Source organism: Pan paniscus, chromosome X (assembly GCF_029289425.2).
Source record: "Pan paniscus chromosome X, NHGRI_mPanPan1-v2.0_pri, whole genome shotgun sequence".
Classification (NCBI taxonomy): Eukaryota; Metazoa; Chordata; class Mammalia; order Primates; family Hominidae; genus Pan; species Pan paniscus.
The window spans coordinates 72,223,845-72,244,961 of NC_073272.2; the positions used below are offsets into that span (position 1 = coordinate 72,223,845).

Below are 21,117 nucleotides of genomic sequence, written 5' to 3' on the forward strand. Positions count from 1 at the left end.
GGAAATCTTGAAGTCAGCACACACACACACACACACACACACACACACACACACACACAACTGATGAGGATCTGGTAGAACAGTCCACAATTGAAGAGGAGAAAAATAAATATGAATAATGATTTTAAAAGTGGTTCAAAACAGAATGATTTGAATACCAAGTGATTAAGGAAAAGCCTTTGGGAACACTAATGAAGTCCTTGAATATTTTGGCAAAATCAGCCCTCTTAAAGATCATGCTACAAATATCTCACAGGAAGTGAAACACACCATCTTGAAATATCATGCAATTTTGTTTGAAAAATTAGGCACAAAACAAAAGCCATGAATCTTTCATAAATTTTTTGTTTTAAGAATTAGTGCATTGTTATATCTAGCACTCAATTTTATTAAATGAGACAAAATATGTATATTTTAATAGCTTTTAGTTATTCAAGCTAGCATCCTAATCAAACCCTACCCCTTCCACTATTACTCTAAAATTTTGGTCCCCCTTTTAAATAAATTCACTAATGGCCTTTTGTGCAGTACCAACTGCCTTCAAGTAATAAGAACCTCCTGTATACCTCTTTGTTTCCTCAGTGCCAGGCATACAGAAGGAGTTTAATAGATGTTCGTTAATTGATTGATTGTGAAAGCCTCCCCTGCCTCCAGTCTCAGTTCCCTCCAATCCAACCAGTACATTTTCAGTCCTCCCTAAAATTCTTTAGTAAATTCCCATCAAGCACAGAAAAAAGTCCAATTCCTCACCATAGCTTATAAAACCTTTATAATCTGACCTTGTCCTATTTGCCCTCAGACTCTGGCCACATTTCACTACTTGTGGTTCTACAAATGTTCTGTATTTTCTTGGTGCCAGAATTTCATTATTTCCTCTGCTTGGAATTTTCTATCCCCACCAATGGGAAAGCAAATTCCTATTCCTTCTTCTGTACACCACACTACCTTGTATATAATGTTAACACTCTGACCACACTGCATTATAACTACTTCCTGCCATGTTTCCAGCAGTTTTTATTATAAAAAGTTTTATTTATAAAAGTAATACAATCACGTTAGAGAAAATATAGGAAACAGAAAAGATGTGAGTATATTATATAAGTGTGTACATATAAAAATATAGGGCTGGATGCTGTGGCTCACGCCTGTACACATATATATATGTATCACATACCCAATATCACCATCCTCACAAAGCCACTGTTAACATTGTGTTTTATTTCCCTCTATTTTCATATGCATATATTCTTTACAGGACTCTAATCTAAGTGAATATATGATGTTTAGCCAACTGCCCTTTAAAAACAAAATCAACATTATAAGATAAGCATTTTTTCTATTTATGCAGTTGTACTAGCCACCCTATTTATTTATTTATTTATTTTGAGACGGCATCTCCCTCTGTCGCCCAGGCTGGAGTGCAGTGGCATGATCTAGGCTCACTGCAGCCTCCTCCTCCCAGGTTCAAGTGATTCTCCTGCCTCAACTTCCTGGGTAGCTGGGATTACAGGCTCATGCCACCATGCCCAGCTAATGTTTTGTATTTTTAGTAGAGACGGGGTTTCACCATGTTGGCCAGGACAGTCTCGATCTCTTGACCTTGTGATCCGCCTGCCTCGGTCTCCCAAAGCACTGGGATTACAGGTGTGAGCCACCGCGCCTGGCCAATAGCCACCATTTTTAATGGTTTTATAATATCCCTTCAAGTGGATATGTTGCGGTATACTACCTAACCCACTGTTGTTGAATATTTGGGTCTCCCTCCTGCCCCTTTTTTGGCTACTATAAGTAACAGAGAAAGTACCATCTTCACAAACACATCTTTACCATATTTTGGGTCGGTTTACTTCCTTAGAATAGATTACCAAGAGTAATAGATGTTATCAAAGATCTTCCTTTGTTTGGCTCATATTGGTAGGAGGGAAAAATATATATACAATCCCTTGATATCTGTGGGGGATTGGTTCCAGGACCCCTGCAGATACCAAAATCCATGCACACTCAAATCCCACAGTTGGCCCCATGGAACCCGCAGATGATAAAAGTCAGCCCTCTGTATATGTGGGTTTTGCATTTGGTAAATACTGTATTTTGTATCTGTATTTGGTTGCAGATGCAGAACCTGCTGATACGGAGGGCTGACTGTATTTATAGAAAAAAATCTGCATATAAATTAATCCCCACAGTTCAAACCTGTGTTGTTCAAGGGCTAACTGCTAATATTTCAATTCCTCTATTTATTAGTGATACTAAATATTTTTTCATGCTTGTTTAATGTTTCCTCTTTTGTGAATTGTCTATTTGTGTTTTTTGTTCATTTATCTGAGTATTAGTGTTTAAAAAAATCAATTAGAACAGTTAGAGATTTTAACCCTTTGTTAAATTTGCTGTAATTTTGGGGATTCTCTTTTTATCTTGGTAAAATTTTAGCTACAAAATAATATAATATCATTACAGAAATTTTGAAAACTAGAGAAAAATATGTTTAAAAAATCATCAATAATTCTGCCTACTAATATGGTGGCTAGGAGGCAGGACTAGCTTACAGCTCCTGCTCGGATGGACAGAGCAGCATGTGGAGACTCACATCATGAACTTTTGCTCCTAAAACTACCCCAGGAACATACCAGGGAAGCCAAGAAAATCCACAGACCCTTTGAAGGAACTGGATCACTGCTGCAGGCTCCCTGAGATGCCAAACAACTGTAAGTTGGCTTGCTTTCTCAACAGGGAGGCTCATGGTCTGGGGCAAGTTCTCAGCCCTGGTCACTGGCTGCCTGGAAATAGACTCAGTGCTGTTGGGAGCGGGGAGGGCGGGGAGGGCGGGGAGGGCGGGGAGGGCGGGGAGGGCGGGGAGGGCGGGGAGCGCGGGGAGGGCGGGGAGCGCGGGGAGGGCGGGGAGCGCGGGGAGGGCGGGGAGCGCGGGGAGGGCGGGGAGCGCGGGGAGGGCGGGGAGCGCGGGGAGGGCGGGGAGCGCGGGGAGGGCGGGGAGCGCGGGGAGGGCGGGGAGCGCGGGGAGGGCGGGGAGCGCGGGGAGGGCGGGGAGCGCGGGGAGCGAGGCACAGTGGGAGTGAGACCGGCCTCTAGGACTGCAGGCTGCGTGGGAGCGGGGTGAAGCCTGTGACTGCCAGCTTTCCCTCACTTTCCTGGAGACCTGTATGACTCAGCAGAGGCAGCCATAATCCCCCTGGGAATGTAACTCTACTGGACTGGGAACCACACCCCCGTCCCCCACAGCAGGCCCCACCCAAGGAGACTCTGAGCTCAGACACACACCTACCCCTGCCTCCACCTGGTGGTCTTTCTCTACCTGCCCCAATAGACAAAGACAAAGGTCATAATCTCTTGGGAGTTCTATGGCCCTGCCCACTGCCTGAGAAACCTGAATACTTAAACAGGTGTCCCCAGGGCAAGTTTGCATCCTCCCTATAGGACCACAGCTGATGCGTTCTTGAAGGCGCCACCTCCTGGCTGGAGGCCAACCAACACAAAACCGGTGCACTTAAGAAAAACACAACTAAGGACCCTCCACTTCACTCTCCTGCTACCTCCACTGGAGCAGCTGCAAGACCTGAAGACAGATCACATCACAGCACTCTTTACAGACACTCCCCAGTACCAGGCCGGAGCTGGGTAGCTCTGCTGGGTGGCTAGACTCAGAAGAGCAAAAACAATCGCTACAGTTCAGCTCTCAGGGAGCCCCATTCCTAGGGGAAGGAGGAGAACAACACATCAAAGGAGCACCCCGTGGGACAAAAGAGTCTGAACAGCAGCCCTTGAATCCCAGATCTTCCCTCAGATACAGTCTACCCAAATGAGAAGGAACCAGAAACAGAATTCTGGTAATATGACAAAACGAGGTTATTTAACATCCCCAAAAGATCATACCAGCTCACCAGCAATGGATCCAAACCAAGACAAAAATCCCTGAATTGCCAGAAATAGAATTCAGAAGGTCGATTATTAAGCTAATCAAGGAGCCACCAGAGAAAGGTGAAGTCCAACTTAAAGAAATCAAAAACATGATAAAGGATATGAAAGGAAAATTATTCGGTGAAATGGAGAGCATAAATAAAAAACAATCACAACTTCTGGAAATTAAGGACACACTTAGAGAAATGCAAAATGCACTGGAAAGTCTCAGCAATATAATTGAACAAACAGAAGAAAGAACTTCAGAGCTCAAAGACAAGGCTTTTGAATTAACCCAATCTGTCAAACACAAAGAGAAAAGAATTTTAACAAATGAACAAAGCCTCCAAGAAGTTTGGGACTATGTTAAATGTCCAAACCTAAGAATAATTTGTGTTTCCAACGAAGAAGATAAATCTAAAATTTTGGAAAACATATTTGAAGGGATAATTAAGGAAAACTTCCCCAGCCTTGCTAGAGAGCTCGACATCCAAATACAAGAAGCTCAAAGAATACCTGGGAAATTCATTGCAAAATGATCATCACCTAGGCACATAGTCATCAGTTACCTAAAGTCAAGACGACGGAAAGAATCTTAAGAGCTGTGAGGCAAAAGCATGAGGTAACCTATAAAGAAAAACCTATCAGATTAACAGATTTCTCAGCAGAAACCTTACAGGCTGGAAGGGATTGGGGTCCTATTTTCAGCCTCCTTAAACAAAACAATTATCAACCAAGAATTTTGTATCCACTGGAAACTAAGCTTCATAAATGAAGGAAAGATATGGTCTTTTCCAGACAAAAAAAATGCTGAGAGAATTTGCCACTACAAAGCCAGCACTACAAGAATTGCTAAAAATAAGCACTAAATCTTGAAACAAATCCTCAAAATAAACTGAAATAGAAGCTCCTTAAAGCATAAATCTCACAGGACCTATATAACAACAATACAATTTATAAAAACCAAGATATTCAGGCAACAACTAGCATGATGAATAGAATAGTACCTCAATCTCAATACTAACATTGAACGTAGCCTAAATGCTCCACTTAAAAGATACAGAATGGCAGAATGGATAAGAATTCACCAACCGAGTTTCTGCTATCTTCAGGAGACTCACCTAACACATAAGGACTTACATAAACTGAAGGTAAAGGGGCAGAAAAAGATATTCCATGCAAATGGACACCAAAAGCAAGCAGGAGTAGCTATTCTTATATCAGACAAAACAAACTTTAAAGCAACAGCAGTTAGAAAAGACAAAGAGGGACATTATATAATGATAAAAGGACTAGTCCAACAGGAAAATATCACAATTCTAAATATATATGCATCTAACACTGGAGCTCCCAAATTTATAAAACAATTACTATTAGACCTAAGAAATGAGATAGACAGCAACACAATTATAGTGAGGGACTGTAATACTCCACTGACAGCACTAGACAGGTTACCCAGACAGAAAGTCAACAAAGAAACAATGGACTTAAACTATACTCTCGAACAAATGGACTTAACAGAGATTTATAGAACATTCTACCCAGGCTGGGCGCGGTGGCTCACGCCTGTAATCCCAGCGCTTTGGGAGGCCGAGACGGGTGGATCACGAGGTCAGGAGATCCAGACCATCCTGGCTAACATGGTAAAACCCCGTCTCTACTAAAAATACAAAAAATTAGCCCGGCGTGGTGGTGGGAGCCTGTAGGGAGGCTGAGGGAGGAGAATGGCGTGAACCCAGGAGGCGGAGCTTGCAGTGAGCTGAGACTGCGCCACTGCACTCCAGCCTGGGTGACAGAGGGAGACTCCACCTCAAACAAACAAACAAAAAACATTCTACCCAACAACTGCAGAATATACATTCTATTCATCAGCACATGGAACATTCTCCAAGACAGACCATATGATAGGCCACAAAACAAGTCTCACTTAAGAAAATCTTTAACAAGCCTTGATTTTAAAAATCAAAATTATATCAAGTACTCTCTCAGATCACAGTGGAATAAAATTAGAAATAAACTCCAAAAGGAACCCTCAAAACCATGCAAATACATGGCAATTAAATAACCTGCTTCTGAATGAACATTGGGTCAACAATGAAATCAAGACAAAAATTTAAAAATTCTTTGAACAGAACGATAATAGTGACACAACCTATCAAAACATCTAGGATACAGCAAAAGCAGTGCTAAGGGGAAATGCCCCTTAGCAAATGCATTGAATACCTACATTAAAAAGTCTGAAAGAGCACAAATAGACAATCTAAGGGCACACCTCATGAAACTGGAGAAACAAGAACAATCCAAGCCCAAACCCAGCAGAAGAAAAGAAATAACCAAGATCAGAGCAGAACTAAATGAAACTGAAACAAACAAACAAAAAAATACAAAAGATAAATGAAGCAAAACTTTGGTTCTTTTAAAATAAATAAAATTGATAGACAATTGGCAAGATGAACCAAGGAAAGAAGAGAGAAGATCCAAATAAGCTCAAGTAGAAATGAAATGGGAGATATTACAACTGATACCACAGAAATACCAAAGATTATTCAATGCTACTAAGAACACTTACGTGCACAAACTAGAAAACCTAAAGGAGATGGATAAATTCCTGGAAATATACAACCCTCCTACATTAAACCAGGCACATAAAGCATCTCTGAACAGACCAGTAACAACAAGCAGCGAGATTGAAATGGTAACAACAACAACAAAAAATGCCAACAAAAAAGTGCCCAGGACCAGACGAATTCACAGTTGAACTCTATCAGACATTCAAAGAAGAATTGATACCAATCCTATTGACACTATTCCAAAAGTTAGAGGAAGAGGGAATCCTCCCTAAATCATTCTATGAAGCCAATATCACCCTAATACCAAAACTAGGGAAGGACATAACAAAAAAAGAAAACTACAGACCAAAATCCCTGATGAAGATGCAAAAATCTCCAACAAGATAATAGTGAACCAAATCCAACAGGATATCAAAAGATAATTCACCATGATCAACTGGGTTCGATATTAGAGATGCAGGGACAGTTTAACATACACAAGTCAATAAGTGTGATATACCACATAAACAGAATTAAAAACAAAAATCGCATGATCATCTCAATAGATGCAGAAAAAGCATTTGACAAAATTCAGCATCGCTTTATGATTAAAACCCCGAGCAAAATTGGCATAGGAGGGACGTACCTTAAGGTAATAAAAGGTAATAATCTACAACAAACCCACGGCCAACATTATACTGAACGGGCAAAAGTTGAAAGCATTCCCCCCAAGAACTGGAAGAAGAAAAGGATGCCCACTTTCACCACTTCTATTCAACATAGTACTGGAAGTCCTAGTCAGAGCAATCAGACAAGAGAAAGAAATAAAGGGCACCCAAATCGGTAAAGAGGAAGTCAAACTGTTGCTCTTTGTTGATGATATGATCATATACCTAGAAAACCCTGAAGACTCATCCAAATAGCTCCTAGAACTGGTAAATGAATTCAGCAAAGTTTTAGGATACAAAATTAATATACATAAATCAATAGCTGTGCTATGCACCACAGCAACAAAGCTGATAATCAAATCAAGAACTCAACCCCTTTCACAATAGCTGCAGAAAAAATAAAATACTTAAGAATATACCTAGCCTCTCCCTCTCCCCCTCCCCCTCTCCCCCTCCCCCTCCCCCTCTCCCCACGGTCTCCCTCTCCCTCTCCCTCTCTCTCCACGGTCTCCCTCTGATGCCAAGGGGAAGCTGGACTGTACTGCCACCATCTCGGCTCACTGCAACCTCCCTGCCTGATTCTCCTGCCTCAGCCTGCCGAGTGCCTGGGATTGCAGGCGTGCCGCCACGCCTGACTGGTTTTCGTATTTTTTTGGTGGAGACAGGGTTTTGCTGTGTTGGCCAGGCTGGTCTACAGCTCCTAACCGCGAGTGATCTGCCAGCCTCGGCCTCCCGAGGTGCCGGGATTGCAGATGGAGTCTCACTCACTCAGTGCTCAATATTGCCCAGGCTGGAGTGCAGTGGCGTGATCTCGGCTCGCTACAACCTCCACCTCCCAGCCGCCTGCCTTGGCCTCCCAAAGTGCCGAGATTGCAGCCTCTGCCTGGCCGCCACCCCGTCTGGGAAGTGAGGAGCGTCTCTGCCTGGCCGCCCATCGTCTGGGATGTGAGGAGCCCCTCTGCCCCGCCGCCCAGTCTGGGAAGTGAGGAGTGCCTCTTCCCGGCCGCCATCCCATCTAGGAAGTGAGGAGCGTCTCTGCCCGGCCTCCCATCGTCTGAGATGTGGGGAGCGCCTCTGCCCCGCCACCCCGTCTGGGATGTGAGGAGCGCCTCTGCCCAGCCAGGACCCCGTCTGGGAGGTGAGGAGCATCTCTGCCCGGCCGCCCTGTCTGAGAAGTGAAGAGCCCCTCCGCCCAGCAGCCGCCCGTCTGTGAAGTGAGGAGCCCCTCCGCCCAGCAGCTGCCCCGTCTGGGAAGTGAGGAGCGTCTCCACCTGGCAGCCACCCCGTCCGGGAGGGAGGTGGGGGACAGCCCCCACCCCGCCAGCCACCCCGTCCGGGAGGGAGGTGGAGGGCAGCCCCCGCCCGGCCAGCCAGCCCATCCGGGAGGGAGGTGGGGGCCAGCCCCCACCCGGCCGCTGCCCCGTCTGGGAGGTGGGGGGCGCCTCTGCCCGGCCGCCCCGTCTGGGAAGTGAGGAGCCCCTCTGCCCGGCCACCATCCCGTCTGGGAGGTGTACCCAACAGCTCATTGAGAACGGGCCATGATGACGATGGCGGTTTTGTCGAATAGAAAAGGGGGAAATGTGGGGAAAAGATAGAGAAATCAGATTGTTGCTGTGTCTGTGTAGACGTAGGAGACTCCATTTTGTTCTGTACTAAGAAAAATTCTTCTGCCTTGGGATGCTGTTAATCTATAACCTTACCCCCAACCCCATGCTCTCTGAAACATGTGCTGTGTCCACTCAGGGTTAAATGGATTAAGGGCGTTGCAAGATGTGCTTTGTTAAACAGATGCTTGAAGGCAGCATGCTCGTTAAGAGTCATCACCACTCCCTAATCTCAAGTACCCAGGGACACAAACACTGTGGAAGGCCGCAGGGTCCTCTGCCTAGGAAAACCAGAGACCCTTGTTCACTTGTTTATCTGCTGACCTTCCCTCCACTATTGTCCTATGACCCTGCCAAATCCCCCTCTCCGAGAAACACCCAAGAATGATCAATAAATACTAAAAAAAAAAAAAAAAAAAAAGAAATGATAACAATGGACACCTTTACCTTGTTTCCAATCTTAGTGGGAAAGTATTCAGTTTTTCGCCATTATGAATGATGTTATCTATAGGTTCTTTGTAGATGGCCCTCATCAATTTGAAGAAGTTCCCTTCTATTCCTAGTTTGCTGACTATATTTATCATGGCCTGAAGGTGAACTTTTTCAAATGCCTTTTCTGTATCTATTGGGACAACCATATGGTTTGTTTTTTAATACACTTATGTGGTGAATTGCATTTATTGATTTTTGAATGTTACAGTATACTTACATTCCTGGTATAAATTCTACTTTTTCATGATGTATTATCTTTTAAAAATATGATTAAAATATGATTGAATGTAGTTTACTAATAAAAATTAAAAAAAAAGAATATACCTAATCAAGGACATAAAAGACTTTTACAAGGAAAACTACAAAACACTGCTGAAAGAAATCAGAGACAACACAAACAAATGAAAACACATTCCATGCTCATGGATGGGTAGAATCAATATTGTGAAAATGACCATACTGCCGAAAGCAATCTACAAATTCAGTGCAATTCCCATCAAAATACCACCATCATTCTTCACAGAAATAGAAAAGACAATCCTAAAATTCATATGGAACCAAAAGCTAAGCCAAAACTAAGACTAAGCAAAAAGAACAAATCTGGAGGCATCACATTACCCAACTACAAACTATAAGGCCATAGTCACCAAAACAGCACGATACTGGTATAAAAATAGCACATAGACCAATGGAACAGAATAGAGAAGCTGGAAATAAAGCCAAATGCTTACAGCCAACTCATCTTTGACAAAGCAAACAAAAACATAAAGTGGGAAAAGGACACCCTATTCAACAAATGGTGCTGGGATAATTGGCAAGCCACATGTAGAAGAATGTAACTGGATCCCCATCTCTCACCTTATCAAAAAATCAACTCGAGATGGATCAAAGACTTAAATCTAAGACCTGAAACTATAAAAATTCTAGAAGATAACATTGGAAAAACCCTTCTAGACATTGGCTTAGGCAAAGAATTCATGACCAAAGACCCAAAAACAAATACAACAAAAATAAAGATAAATAGATGAAACATAATTAAGCTAAAATGCTTCTGCACAGCAAAAGAAATAATCAGCAGAGTTAACAAACAACCCACAGAGTGGGAGAAAATCTTCACAATCTATACATCTGACAGAGGACCAATATCCAGAATTACAAAGAACTCAAACAAATCAGCAAGAAAAAAGCAAATAATCCCACTAAAAAGTGAGCTAAGGACATGAATAGACAATTCTCAAAAGAAGATATACAAATGGCCAACAAACATATGAAAAAATGCTCAACATCACTAGCGATCAGGAAAATGCAAATCAAAACCACAATGTGATACTACCTCACTCCTGCAAGAATGGCCATAATCAAAAAATCAAAAAATAATAGATGTTGTTATGGATGTGGTGAAAAGGGAACACTTTTACACTGCTGGTGGGAATGTAAACTAGTACAATCTCTATGGAAAACAGTGTGGAGACTCCTTAAAGAACTAAAAGTAGATCTACCATTTGATTTAGCAATCCCACTACTAGGTATCCACCCAGAAAAAAAGAAGTCATTATACGAAAAAGATACTTGCACACGCATGTTTATAGCAGCACAATTTGCAAATGCAAAAATATGGAACCAGCCCAAATGCCCATCAATCAACAAGTGGATAAAGAAAATGTTTTATATATACACCATGGAATACTACTCAGCCATAAAAAGGAATGAGATAATGGCATTCATAGCAACATGGATGGAATTGGAGACTATTATTCTAAGTGAAGTAACTCAGGAATGGAAAACCAAACGTCGTATGTTCTCATTCATGTGGAAGATGAGCTATAAGGACACAAAGGCATAAGAACAACACATTAGACTTTGGGGACTCAGGGGAAAGGATGAGGGGTGATAAGGGATAAAAGACTACACAATGGGTACAGTGTACACTGCTTGGGTGATGGGTGCACCAAAAGCTCAGAAATCACTACTAAATAACTTACTCATGTAACCAAACGCCACCTGTTCTCCAAAAGCCTATTGAAATAAAGAAATATATATATAAAGTTGTAAAAAGAAAATTAAATTAAAAAATAAAAGATAATATTTGGGAGAAAAAAATAATTCTGCCACTATATTATTGTTAGTCTAAGATAACCATTGTTATCATTCCCACCAGTCTTTTTTTCTTCATATATGTTTTACAAAGCTGTGATTACAATGTGCATACATTTTTAAGATCTGTTTTTTTTCTTTTTTTTTTTTTCTGAGACACAGTCTCACTCTGTCACCCAGGCTGGTGTGCAGTGGCACGATCTCGGCTCTCCGCAACCTCTGCCTCCTGGGTTCAAGCGATTCTCCTGCCTCAGCCTCCCGAGTAGCTGGGATTACAGGTGCCCGCCACCACACCCGGCTAATTTTTGTATTTTTAGTAGAGACAAGGTTTCACCATGTTGGCCAGGCTGGTCTTGAACTCCTGACCTCAGGTGATCCACCTGCCTCGGCCTCCCAAAGTGCTTGGATTACAGGCATGAGCCACTGCGCCCAGCCAAGACCTGCTTTTTTATTGACACACATAAAGTATTTATCTGAAGTTTCCTATAATCCTTATAATCATTATTTAAAATAATAGCATAAGGCTGGGCATGGTGGCACACAACTGTAATCCCAGCACTTTGGGAGGGCAAAGTGGGCTGATTGCTTGAGCCCAGGAGTTAGAGACCAGCCTGGACAACATGGCAAGACCCCATCTCTACAAAAAAAGCCAGGTGTGGTGGTATGTGCCTGTAGTCCCAGCTACTCAGGAGGCTGATGTGGGAGGATTGCTTGACCTTTGGGGAGCAGAGGTTGCAGTGAGCCGAGACCGTGCAACTGCACTCCAGCCTGGGCGACAGAGCAAGACCCTGTCTCGTAAGTAAATAATAAATAAATAAATAAAAACAAAAAGCTTTTGCACAGAAGGAAAACAGTAAAACAATAGGATAATATTCTAAGGAGTAGATTCACCATTCCTTTATTGCTAGGCATTCATGTTATTTTAGTTTTTAAAATTTTATAAATAACACTGATAAATACCTTCATGAAAATAGTTTGTTTCCCATATTTAAAAAAAAAATTAGGCCACATTCCCAGAAGTAAGATTACCCGATCAAAGGGCATTAATACACATTGGCTACCAAAATGCTTTCTTCCAAACCACACTCACTAGGAAACTGAGTACCATCTTTTTCAATTCTGTTAAATTTAGGCTTAAAAAGTGGTGGCTCATGCCTGTAATCCCAGCACCTTGGGAGGCCGAGGCGGGCAGATCATGAGGTCAGGAGTTCGAGACCAGCCTGACCAACACGGTGAAACCCCGTCTCTACTAAAAATAAAAAAATTAGCCGGGCATGGTGGCACGCGCCTGTAATCCCAGCTACTCAAGAGGCTGAGGCAGGAGAATCGCTTGAACCCGGGAGGCAGAGGATGCAGTGAGCCGAGATCACACCATTGCACTCCAGCCTGGACGACAGAGCTGAGATTCTGTCTCAAAAAAAAGAGGCTTACCTAATGGTTTTAATTTACATTTCTTTGATTAGTAGTGATGAACATTTTCCGATGTTTTCCAGTTGTCCTTAAACTCCTTTGTAAATTTTCTATTCGTGTTCTTTGTGCAGATTTCTTCTTATACATTATATTGTAGGAGTGGGTTAGATAATACAAGCCTGTTACACTTTGTCATATTTATGATACATAGGCTTTTTCAGTCTGTGTTTAGATTTTGAAAATAGCCAAAAAACCTTTTAAAAGTTATTTTGGTTTTAAAATTTTGTACAGTCAGGTTTGATCTTTTCCTTTGTGATTTTAAAAAATTACATTCTAAGCTTAGAAAATTCTTCCCCTTTAGAAGCTTGATAAATATCCATTCACTCTAGTGTTTAAAATTTGCTTTTTTAAATATTTAACTTTTCAATCTAGCTGTCACTCATTTTAGTTTATTACAGTAGATGAGGGTATAATGGTACAAGCTGTCACAATACCATTCATTTACTCAACAGACCTTTCAACTCCCATTCACTTGCAATGCATCCTTTGTAATAGATTAAATTCTATATAATTGGTCTCTTTGTTGGGGTGGGGGGTGTACTATAACCTATCTGTCTAATTTTTGTACCAGTGTTTTCATTATTGTAGTTTTGGATGCTTAATATCTAATAGTATTAGTCCTTTGTTACTCTTCTTTTGTAGAATATTCTTTGAGAATCATCCTTTTTTAGCTTTCAAATGCAATTATTTGCTGTCTTACTCCTAAGATATAAATTTCTTGCAGGTAGAATTGGTTTATTTCCTTAGAACAGATTGCCAAGAATATTGTTACTGGGCCAACTGGTATGAACATTTTTTCCCATTCTTAACACTTCCAAAGTTTTCAAAAGGGGTTGTACTAATTTCACTGTAATCCTTCCACCACCTGGATATTTTGAAATAAAGAATCTTTTTCAAACTTGGTAGGGGAAACAATATATCTTGCTTCAATTTCTATATCTCTGCTTACTGGTGATGATAAACATACATTTGACATATAGTAGGTGCTTTATCAATGCTTGTTCAATGAATAAATGGCATGTATGAATCTGTACATATATTTGCAGATGGGAAGTTTAAGCAAATATTGTGATTATAATAGGTAAATGTTGGCTAGATGTAAGTTTGTGGCCTAAATGCCTGTAGTCCATCTACAGAGAGGTTCTAGTTATGCCAAGAACACCCTGGAATTCAGACCTAAACTGGGGCAATCTCTAGAGACTCTGTAATTTATATTTATCACAGGCATGTCCGTTTCCATGCAGGATCAGCTGAAAGATGTCTGCAACAGTTAAGGCGATATATGTGGGTATCCCCATGTCTGTGTGCAGCCCAGAAGCAGTCGTGATTGGGTCAAGACAGAGTGTACTTCCTTTGGCAGCAAAACAGTAATAAGAAGCAGAGTACTCCACTGGAAAATGACCCAGGCCCTAGTAGGCCTTCTGCAGTTAATTTAATTGCATAATAAGCTGGATGTCATTCATAGAAGCAAGCCTTTTCTATGAAGCCACACTACTTTTCTTCTCAACTTGCTAAGCCCAAGAGGACCTAGAAGTCTTTCGTTCAGAGAAGCTTAGCTTCTCCTTTCACTCTGCACCTGGGAGGGGAGAGGGTCATTTTTTTTCTCCTAGCAGTCATTGTCTTTATTTTGAACTTAAAAAAAGGCAGGCGGTGTGCAGTGGCTGTCATGTGTAATGCCAGCACTTTGGGAGGCCAAGGTGGGAGGATCACTTGAGGCCAGGAATTTGAGACCAGGCTGGGCAACATAGCAAGACCTCATCTCTACAAAAAATACAAAAATTATCCAAGCATGGTGGCACGTGCCTGTAGTCCTAGCTACCTAGAAGGCTGAGGTGGGCAGATCCCTTGAACCCAGGAGTTTGAGACTGCAGTGAGCTATGATTGCACCACTGCACTCCAGCCTTGGTGACAGAGAGAGACTCTGTCTCGAAAAAAACAAAACAAGAAAGAAAGAAAGAGGCCAGGTGTGGTGGCACATACCTGTAATGCCAGCACCTTGGGAGGCTGAGGATGGAGGATCCCTTGAGCCCAGGAGTTCAAGATCAGCCTGGGCAACATAGGGAGACATTGTCTTTATTAAAAAACAAAAAACAAAAAACAAACAAACAAACAAAGCAAGAAAAAAGGAAGCAGGCAAGCAAGCAAAAGCTAACAAAAGGCAGCTTGTCTCTGTTTTTAAAACCATGTAAGACTCATTACTAAAACATTGGTTTCCTTTGCTCTGTTGCCTAACTAGTAAATTCTAGCAGTAAACTTTTTCAAGGACTTCCTTGGCCACAAAATCTGTCAATTTGATGGAAAAAATTCTGTTATTATCTTAACCTGCATATGCTGAAGTTGTGCTGTGTTTTATTCTGAAAAACAAAGTGTTGTTTTCTCTTGACCTAAGAGCACCTAAGGTCACGGTTGATTGCATGAACAATTGATTCCTGAGTGATGCACTGGCAGTTACTACCACAGTGGCTTCATTTCTCTCAGACAGAGGATCGATAAATTCAGAGTTTAAAAAATCCTTCTTCTTCAATGTGGATTAAGTACTACAGAAATATCAAACAAAGTCCCAAATGCTGAAGGAGGGCCCAGCAATCCTTCTCAGACAGACTACTGCAGTTTGACATGTTAACATAAAACTCTAGAAGGTGGCCAGGCGCGGTGGCTCACCCCTGTAATCCCAGCACTTTGGGAGGCTGAGGCAGGCAGATCACCTGAGGTCAGGAGTTTAAGACCAGCCTGGCCAACGTGGTGAAACCCTGTCTCTACAAAAATACAAAAATTAGCTGGGCATGATGGCGGGTGCCTGTAATTCCAGCTACTCAGGAGGCTGAGGCAGGAGAATCACTTGAACTGGGAAGGCGGAGGTGGCAGTAAGCTGAGATCGCGCCACTGCACTCCAGCCTGAGCGACAGGGCGAGAGTCTGTCTCAAAAACAAACAAACAAATAAACAAACAAACACTCCAAAGGACTTCTCCTCTAACTCCAAGAAGCACCTAGGAAGAGCCTTTTCACAAGCCCTTTGTCTTTGAGAGACATCTACCTCTGGGTTGCTACTTTCATTAGAGAAGCATGAGCCCTCCTCTTGATTCTTCAGCCTTTTGTTTTAAACCTATTAGCGTCAATTTTCCACCTTTTTAAAAATCTGTTTGCCACTTCTTTTAAGAACTAGCTCTAAAATTCACTTCTGCCAAGACTTCCATGATTAATTTCTTTCTACTGATAAGTCTCTTCAGCTCATACATATATTCCATTGGTACCATAACTAATGTTGTTCTCTATTCTAATTTTGTTAATGTTTCTAGACTGTAAGTCCCTCGAAGACAGGGGAATTTCTAGAAAGCCGAAAAGGAATTTAGAGACTGTCTAGTTGTATCCTTTGTTCATTTTATTGATGAAGAAACTGAGGCCTAGGGAGGGTAATCAGTCCAAGTCAGTTAGCCAAGTTAGAAAAACCAGGTGTAGAGCCCAGGTGTCCTGACTTTGAGCAGTGTGCTTTCCACTATATTAGGTAATCTTTTTTCTATTTCACTTGGATTTCTTCAGAATGCCTTGTAAAGTGCCACATACACACACGTCTCTCTGTAAATGTCAATACAATAAGCATAAGAGTTTACATAACTGAGAAACTGACTCAAGGAAAGAGTCAGAAAACAGAAAGGTCATTTTCTTACTTCTTTGCATGATGCCACCCTCCAGACCAGTTAATTGCTACTTTGCACATTCCGTCAATCAGGCATTGGGCAGCTGTGATGGTAGCCCCTCCTATAGCTGCTGCATAGTCAAATATCCCTTCAGTGGCTGGGCAGTCATAACCTTAGGGCAAAAATCAGAAGAGCTGGTTAAAAGGTGAACTGGAAAAAGAGGAGGAATAGGTTGAGGTGTGACAACAACCTAACCTACTAAAAAGCCACTGTGCTAATATCAGCTCCAACTGAGACAGAAACAACTCCAATGTTGGGGATATAATATTTTAAAAGGTTAGAGCTAGAAAGGATAAACCCTCCTGATGAACTAGTCACAGGCTACAGATAGAGAAATCAAGCCTGAGAGGTGATGTGTCTTGTCAGTGGTCACACAGAGCCAGGCTTGGGACCCAGCTCTGTTGACCCCCCAGTTCAATGTTCCTCTGCTAAACCATGCTGTTTTTCTAGACTATCCTGCAGATCACTTACAGTTTTAAAAAATGCAGCTGTTTAATGAGGGGTGAGGTACAAAAACTTAGCCAGAACATAAATCTGTACTCCAGTTAAAATATAAGGTCACAGGACAGCTAAATCAGCATATATACAGCCAGACCAGATCTGAGCACTGCCAGTAGGGCATAAGCAACTGAAAGGTTTTCTTTCATCTAACCCTTCATGTGGTTTTGCTCAACTCATATGGTTTGCTTGTTTAGTGAGTTATATGTGGCTAAACCAAAAGATTAAGATTGACAGTTAACACATGATTTCTTAATGAAAAAATATTTTAAAAATCATACAAGTTATAAAAAAAATTAGTCTGTCCATCTCCCAACACTGCCTGGTAATGACTTTACCTAGCCCATATTCTATGGAGTCCGGATGATCATCATCGCCTTCTTGGCTGACCTTCTGGAGATGCTGCAGATAAGCATCAGTGTGGAAGGTGGCCATCTCCTCCATGGAGGCCACTTTAGGCTTAACTATCCTAATAATAACAGAGAGAACAAAGAGAGGTCAGTGAGTCAGACCCAGTGTATGCCAGAAGCTAGAAACAGAAGCCAGCAGTCTGAGAAGAAAATACGTCTCAACTTCTGGTTCCAATAGGCTGGAGTAATAAACACATTCTGTTCTTCCATTGCACTGTGCGGTCTTCACTGCCTCACATCTACAGTAGTGACTCTATTAATAAGGGGCAAGAAGATAGATTTTCCCTTGAGTTTATAGGTAAGTAAACAAAAGTAATTATATTCAAGTTAAACAAATAATCAGGTATCAGACAGACTTTACCCTGTGAGTTACAACTTTCAGGACAAACTAGTAGGCAGGGATATTTTCATTTGAACCAGTCGCGAATTGGGCTATCTAATCCTTTCAGCTATATCTTTATTTTAATAGGCAGCTATGTTATCATGCATTTTGAATTTGGAGTCAGATTTGGAGTCAGAGAATTGGGTTCCTGTCCTAACTCTGTACTTACTAGCTCTATAACCTCAGATAAGTCGACTGTTCTGTAGTTCAGTTTTCTTATTTGTAAAATGGGGAACTTTATGGGACTTATGTGAAGATAAAAGGATAACACATACAAAAATGCTTGGTGGATAACTATCATTCTATTAACAGATAAAAAATGGGCAACCCAAAATGTAATGTTTCTAGACTTGGACCCTACTATCTGCCTCTGAGAGTGAGGCGAGAAGGGGCAAAATGGTTGGAACTGGACTTCACTCAGAACCTCTCAACCTACTCCTCACGAAAAATGACAAATAGAAGCGAGTGAGGGAATAAAGGGAGCTAACCCAATAAGAGGCCTCACCACATCTAACCTCTAGCTGCCTATTCCCCATTTCCTCTTCTTGACCCCACAGCTGCCACTACTGTTCTCTAGCCCTTGCCACTTAAAGGGTGGTCCATAGACCAGGAGCATCAGCATTCCCTGGGTGCTTGTTAGAAATGCAGAACTTCAGACTTGCCTCAGACCTGAGTCAGAATTTGTATTTTAACATGATGATTTTTAAACAAGATGACACATTTTAAGGTGATTCATATACACATTCAAGTTGAAGGAGCCCTGACCTGGGCCACAGGGAGGCAGCAGTGGTTTTAAATGTCTGCTGAATGGGAACACAGCCACGAGTTTACGATGAATTAATACGACTGTACAGGCTACTACTATCACCAAGGTAGCTGGAAGAAATCCTGTGGTTTGGCCTCAAAAGTGAAATACATAGCCAAGACCCAAGAATTCTTGCTTCTTCTTAAAGAAGACAAATCTATACCACCAGAGGTGAAAAATCTATCCATTAAAATAAAAATTTTGTAATATCTTGGACCAAATTTCCCAGTCCTAAAAGCTCCCTCTTCTAGTACCCTTCCATTTATTTTGGTAAATGTTAAAAAACACTTACTGAAAACCTCCCTATTTAACAGTAAGCAAACTGGACAGTTTTGCTTTGCTTTGATATCTTGTTTGTCATAAAATAATTTTTTGAAATGTTAAATAACTTTAATGGAAGGCATATAGTTACTATGTTAACCAAACCATATGGGTTAAAAAATGGCTTAAAATGGGTGTGGTGACACGTGCCTGTAGTCCCAGCTACTCGGGAGGCTGAGGCAGGAGAATCGCTTGAACCTGGGAGGCGGAGGTTGCAATGAGCCGAGATCGCGCCACTGCACTCCAGCCTGCGCGACAAAGCAAGACTCCATCAAAAAAAAAAGGCTTAAAAATTCCCTTTAAAAGGTACAAAATGATTTTGTTAATAATAAGGATAAAATCTGAAATCCCTCTCCCTCTCCCTCCTCTCCCTCTCCCTCTCCCTCTCCCCACGGTCTCCCTCTCTTTCCACGGTCTCCCTCTCATGCGGAGCCGAAGCTGGACTGTACTGCTGCCATCTCGGCTCACTGCAACCTCCCTGCCTGATTCTCCTGCCTCAGCCTGCCGAGTGCCTGCGATTGCAGGCACGTGCCGCCACGCCTGACTGGTTTTGGTAGAGACGGGGTTTCGCTGTGTTGGCCGGGCTGGTCTCCAGCCCCTAACCGCGAGTGATCCGCCAGCCTCGGCCTCCCGAGGTGCCGGGATTGCAGACAGAGTCTCGTTCACTCAGTGCTCAGTGGTGCCCAGGCTGGAGTGCAGTGGCGTGATCTCGGCTCGCTACAACCTCCACCTCCCAGCCGCCTGCCTTGGCCTCCCAAAGTGCCGAGATTGCAGCCTCTGCCCAGCCGCCACCCCATCCGGGAAGTGAGGAGTGTCTCTGCCTGGCCGCCCATCGTCTGGGATGTGAGGAGCCCCTCTGCCTGGCTGCCCAGTCTGGAAAGTGAGGAGCGTCTCCGCCCGGCCGCCATCCCATCTAGGAAGTGAGGAGCGCCTCTTCCCGGCCGCCATCACATCTAGGAAGTAAGGAGCGTCTCTGCCCGGCCGCACATCGTCTGAGATGTGGGGAGCGCCTCTGCCCCACCGCCCCAGCTGGGATGTGAGGAGCGCCTCTGCCCGGCCGCGACCCCGTCTGGGAGGTGAGGAGCGTCTCTGCCCGGCCGCCCCGTCTGAGAAGTGAGGAGCCCCTCCGCCCGGCAGGCGCCCCGTCTGAGAAGTGAGGAGCCTCTCCGCCCGGCAGCCACCCCATCTGGGAAGTGAGGAGCGTCTCTGCCCGGCAGCCACCCCGTCCGGGAGGGAGGTGGGGGGGTCAGCCCCCCGCCCGGCCAGCCGCCCCATCCGGGAGGGAGGTGGGTGGGGGTCAGCCCCTCGCCCGGCCAGCCGCCCTGTCTGGGAGGTGAGGGGCGCCTCTGCCCGGCCGCCCCTACTGGGAAGTGAGGAGCCCCTCTGCCCGGCCAGCCGCCCCGTCCGGGAGGGAGGTGGGGGGTCAGCCCCCCGCCCGGCCAGCCGCCCCGTCCGGGAGGGAGGTGGGGGGGTCAGCCCCCCGCCTGGCCAGCCGCCCCGTCTGGGAGGGAGGTGGGGGGGTCAGCCCCCCGCCCGGACAGCCGCCCTGTCTGGGAGGTGAGGGGCACCTCTGCCCGGCCACTCCTACTGGGAAGTGAGGAGCCCCTCTGCCCAGCCAGCCGCCCCGTCCGGGAGGGAGGTGGGGGGGTCAGCCCCCTGCCCGGCCAGCCGCCCCGTCCGGGAGGGAGGTGGGGGGGTCAGCCCCCCGCCTGGCCAGCCGCCCCGTCCGGGAGGGAGGTGGGGGGGTCAGCCCCCCGCCCGGCCAGCCACCCCGTCCGGGAGGTGAGGCGCGCCTCTGCCCGGCCGCCCCTACTGGGAAGTGAGGAGCCCCTCTTCCCGGCCAGCCACCTCGTCCGGGAGGGAGGTGGGGGGGTCAGCCCCACCGCCCGGCCAGCCGACCCGTCCGGGAGGGAGGTGGGGGGGTCAGCCCCCCGCCCGGCCAGCCGCCCCATCCGGGAGGGAGGTGGGGGGGTCAGCCCCCTGCCCGGCCAGCTGCCCCATCCGGGAGGTGAGGGGCGCCTCTGCCCGGCCGCCCCTACTGGGAAGTGAGGAGCCCCTCTGCCCGGCCACCACCCCGTCTGGGAGGTGTGCCCAACAGCTCATTGAGAACAGGCCAGGATGACAATGGCGGCTTTGTGGAATAGAAAGGCGGGAAAGGTGGGGAAAAGATTGAGAAATCGGATGGTTGCCGCGTCTGTGTAGAAAGAAGTAGACAT

The 21,117-nt window shown here is 44.3% G+C and overlaps 1 protein-coding gene across 11 annotated transcripts in view; it reads right to left on the minus strand.

Moving 5' to 3' along the window:
• HDAC8 (histone deacetylase 8) overlaps window positions 1–21,117 on the minus strand; it is a 245,871-nt gene that overhangs the window by 221,254 nt on the left and 3,500 nt on the right. For 7 of the 11 annotated variants that reach the window (XR_001337671.4, XM_008969141.4, XM_003805254.4 and 4 more), the window contains exons 3-4: window positions 17,322–17,452; window positions 16,456–16,597 (exon numbers count right to left, since the gene is read on the minus strand). The exons of 3 other annotated variants lie outside the window; for them this stretch is intronic. Coding sequence is in view for 7 of the 8 variants with exons in the window: in XM_008969141.4 (XP_008967389.1) it covers window positions 16,456–16,597; window positions 17,322–17,452 (273 nt within the window). In the remaining variant the exon portion in view is untranslated. Of the gene's footprint in view, window positions 1–16,148; window positions 16,364–16,455; window positions 16,598–17,321; window positions 17,453–21,117 lie in introns of those variants that run through there. One more of the 11 variants, XM_008969176.4, reaches the window with a different exon arrangement.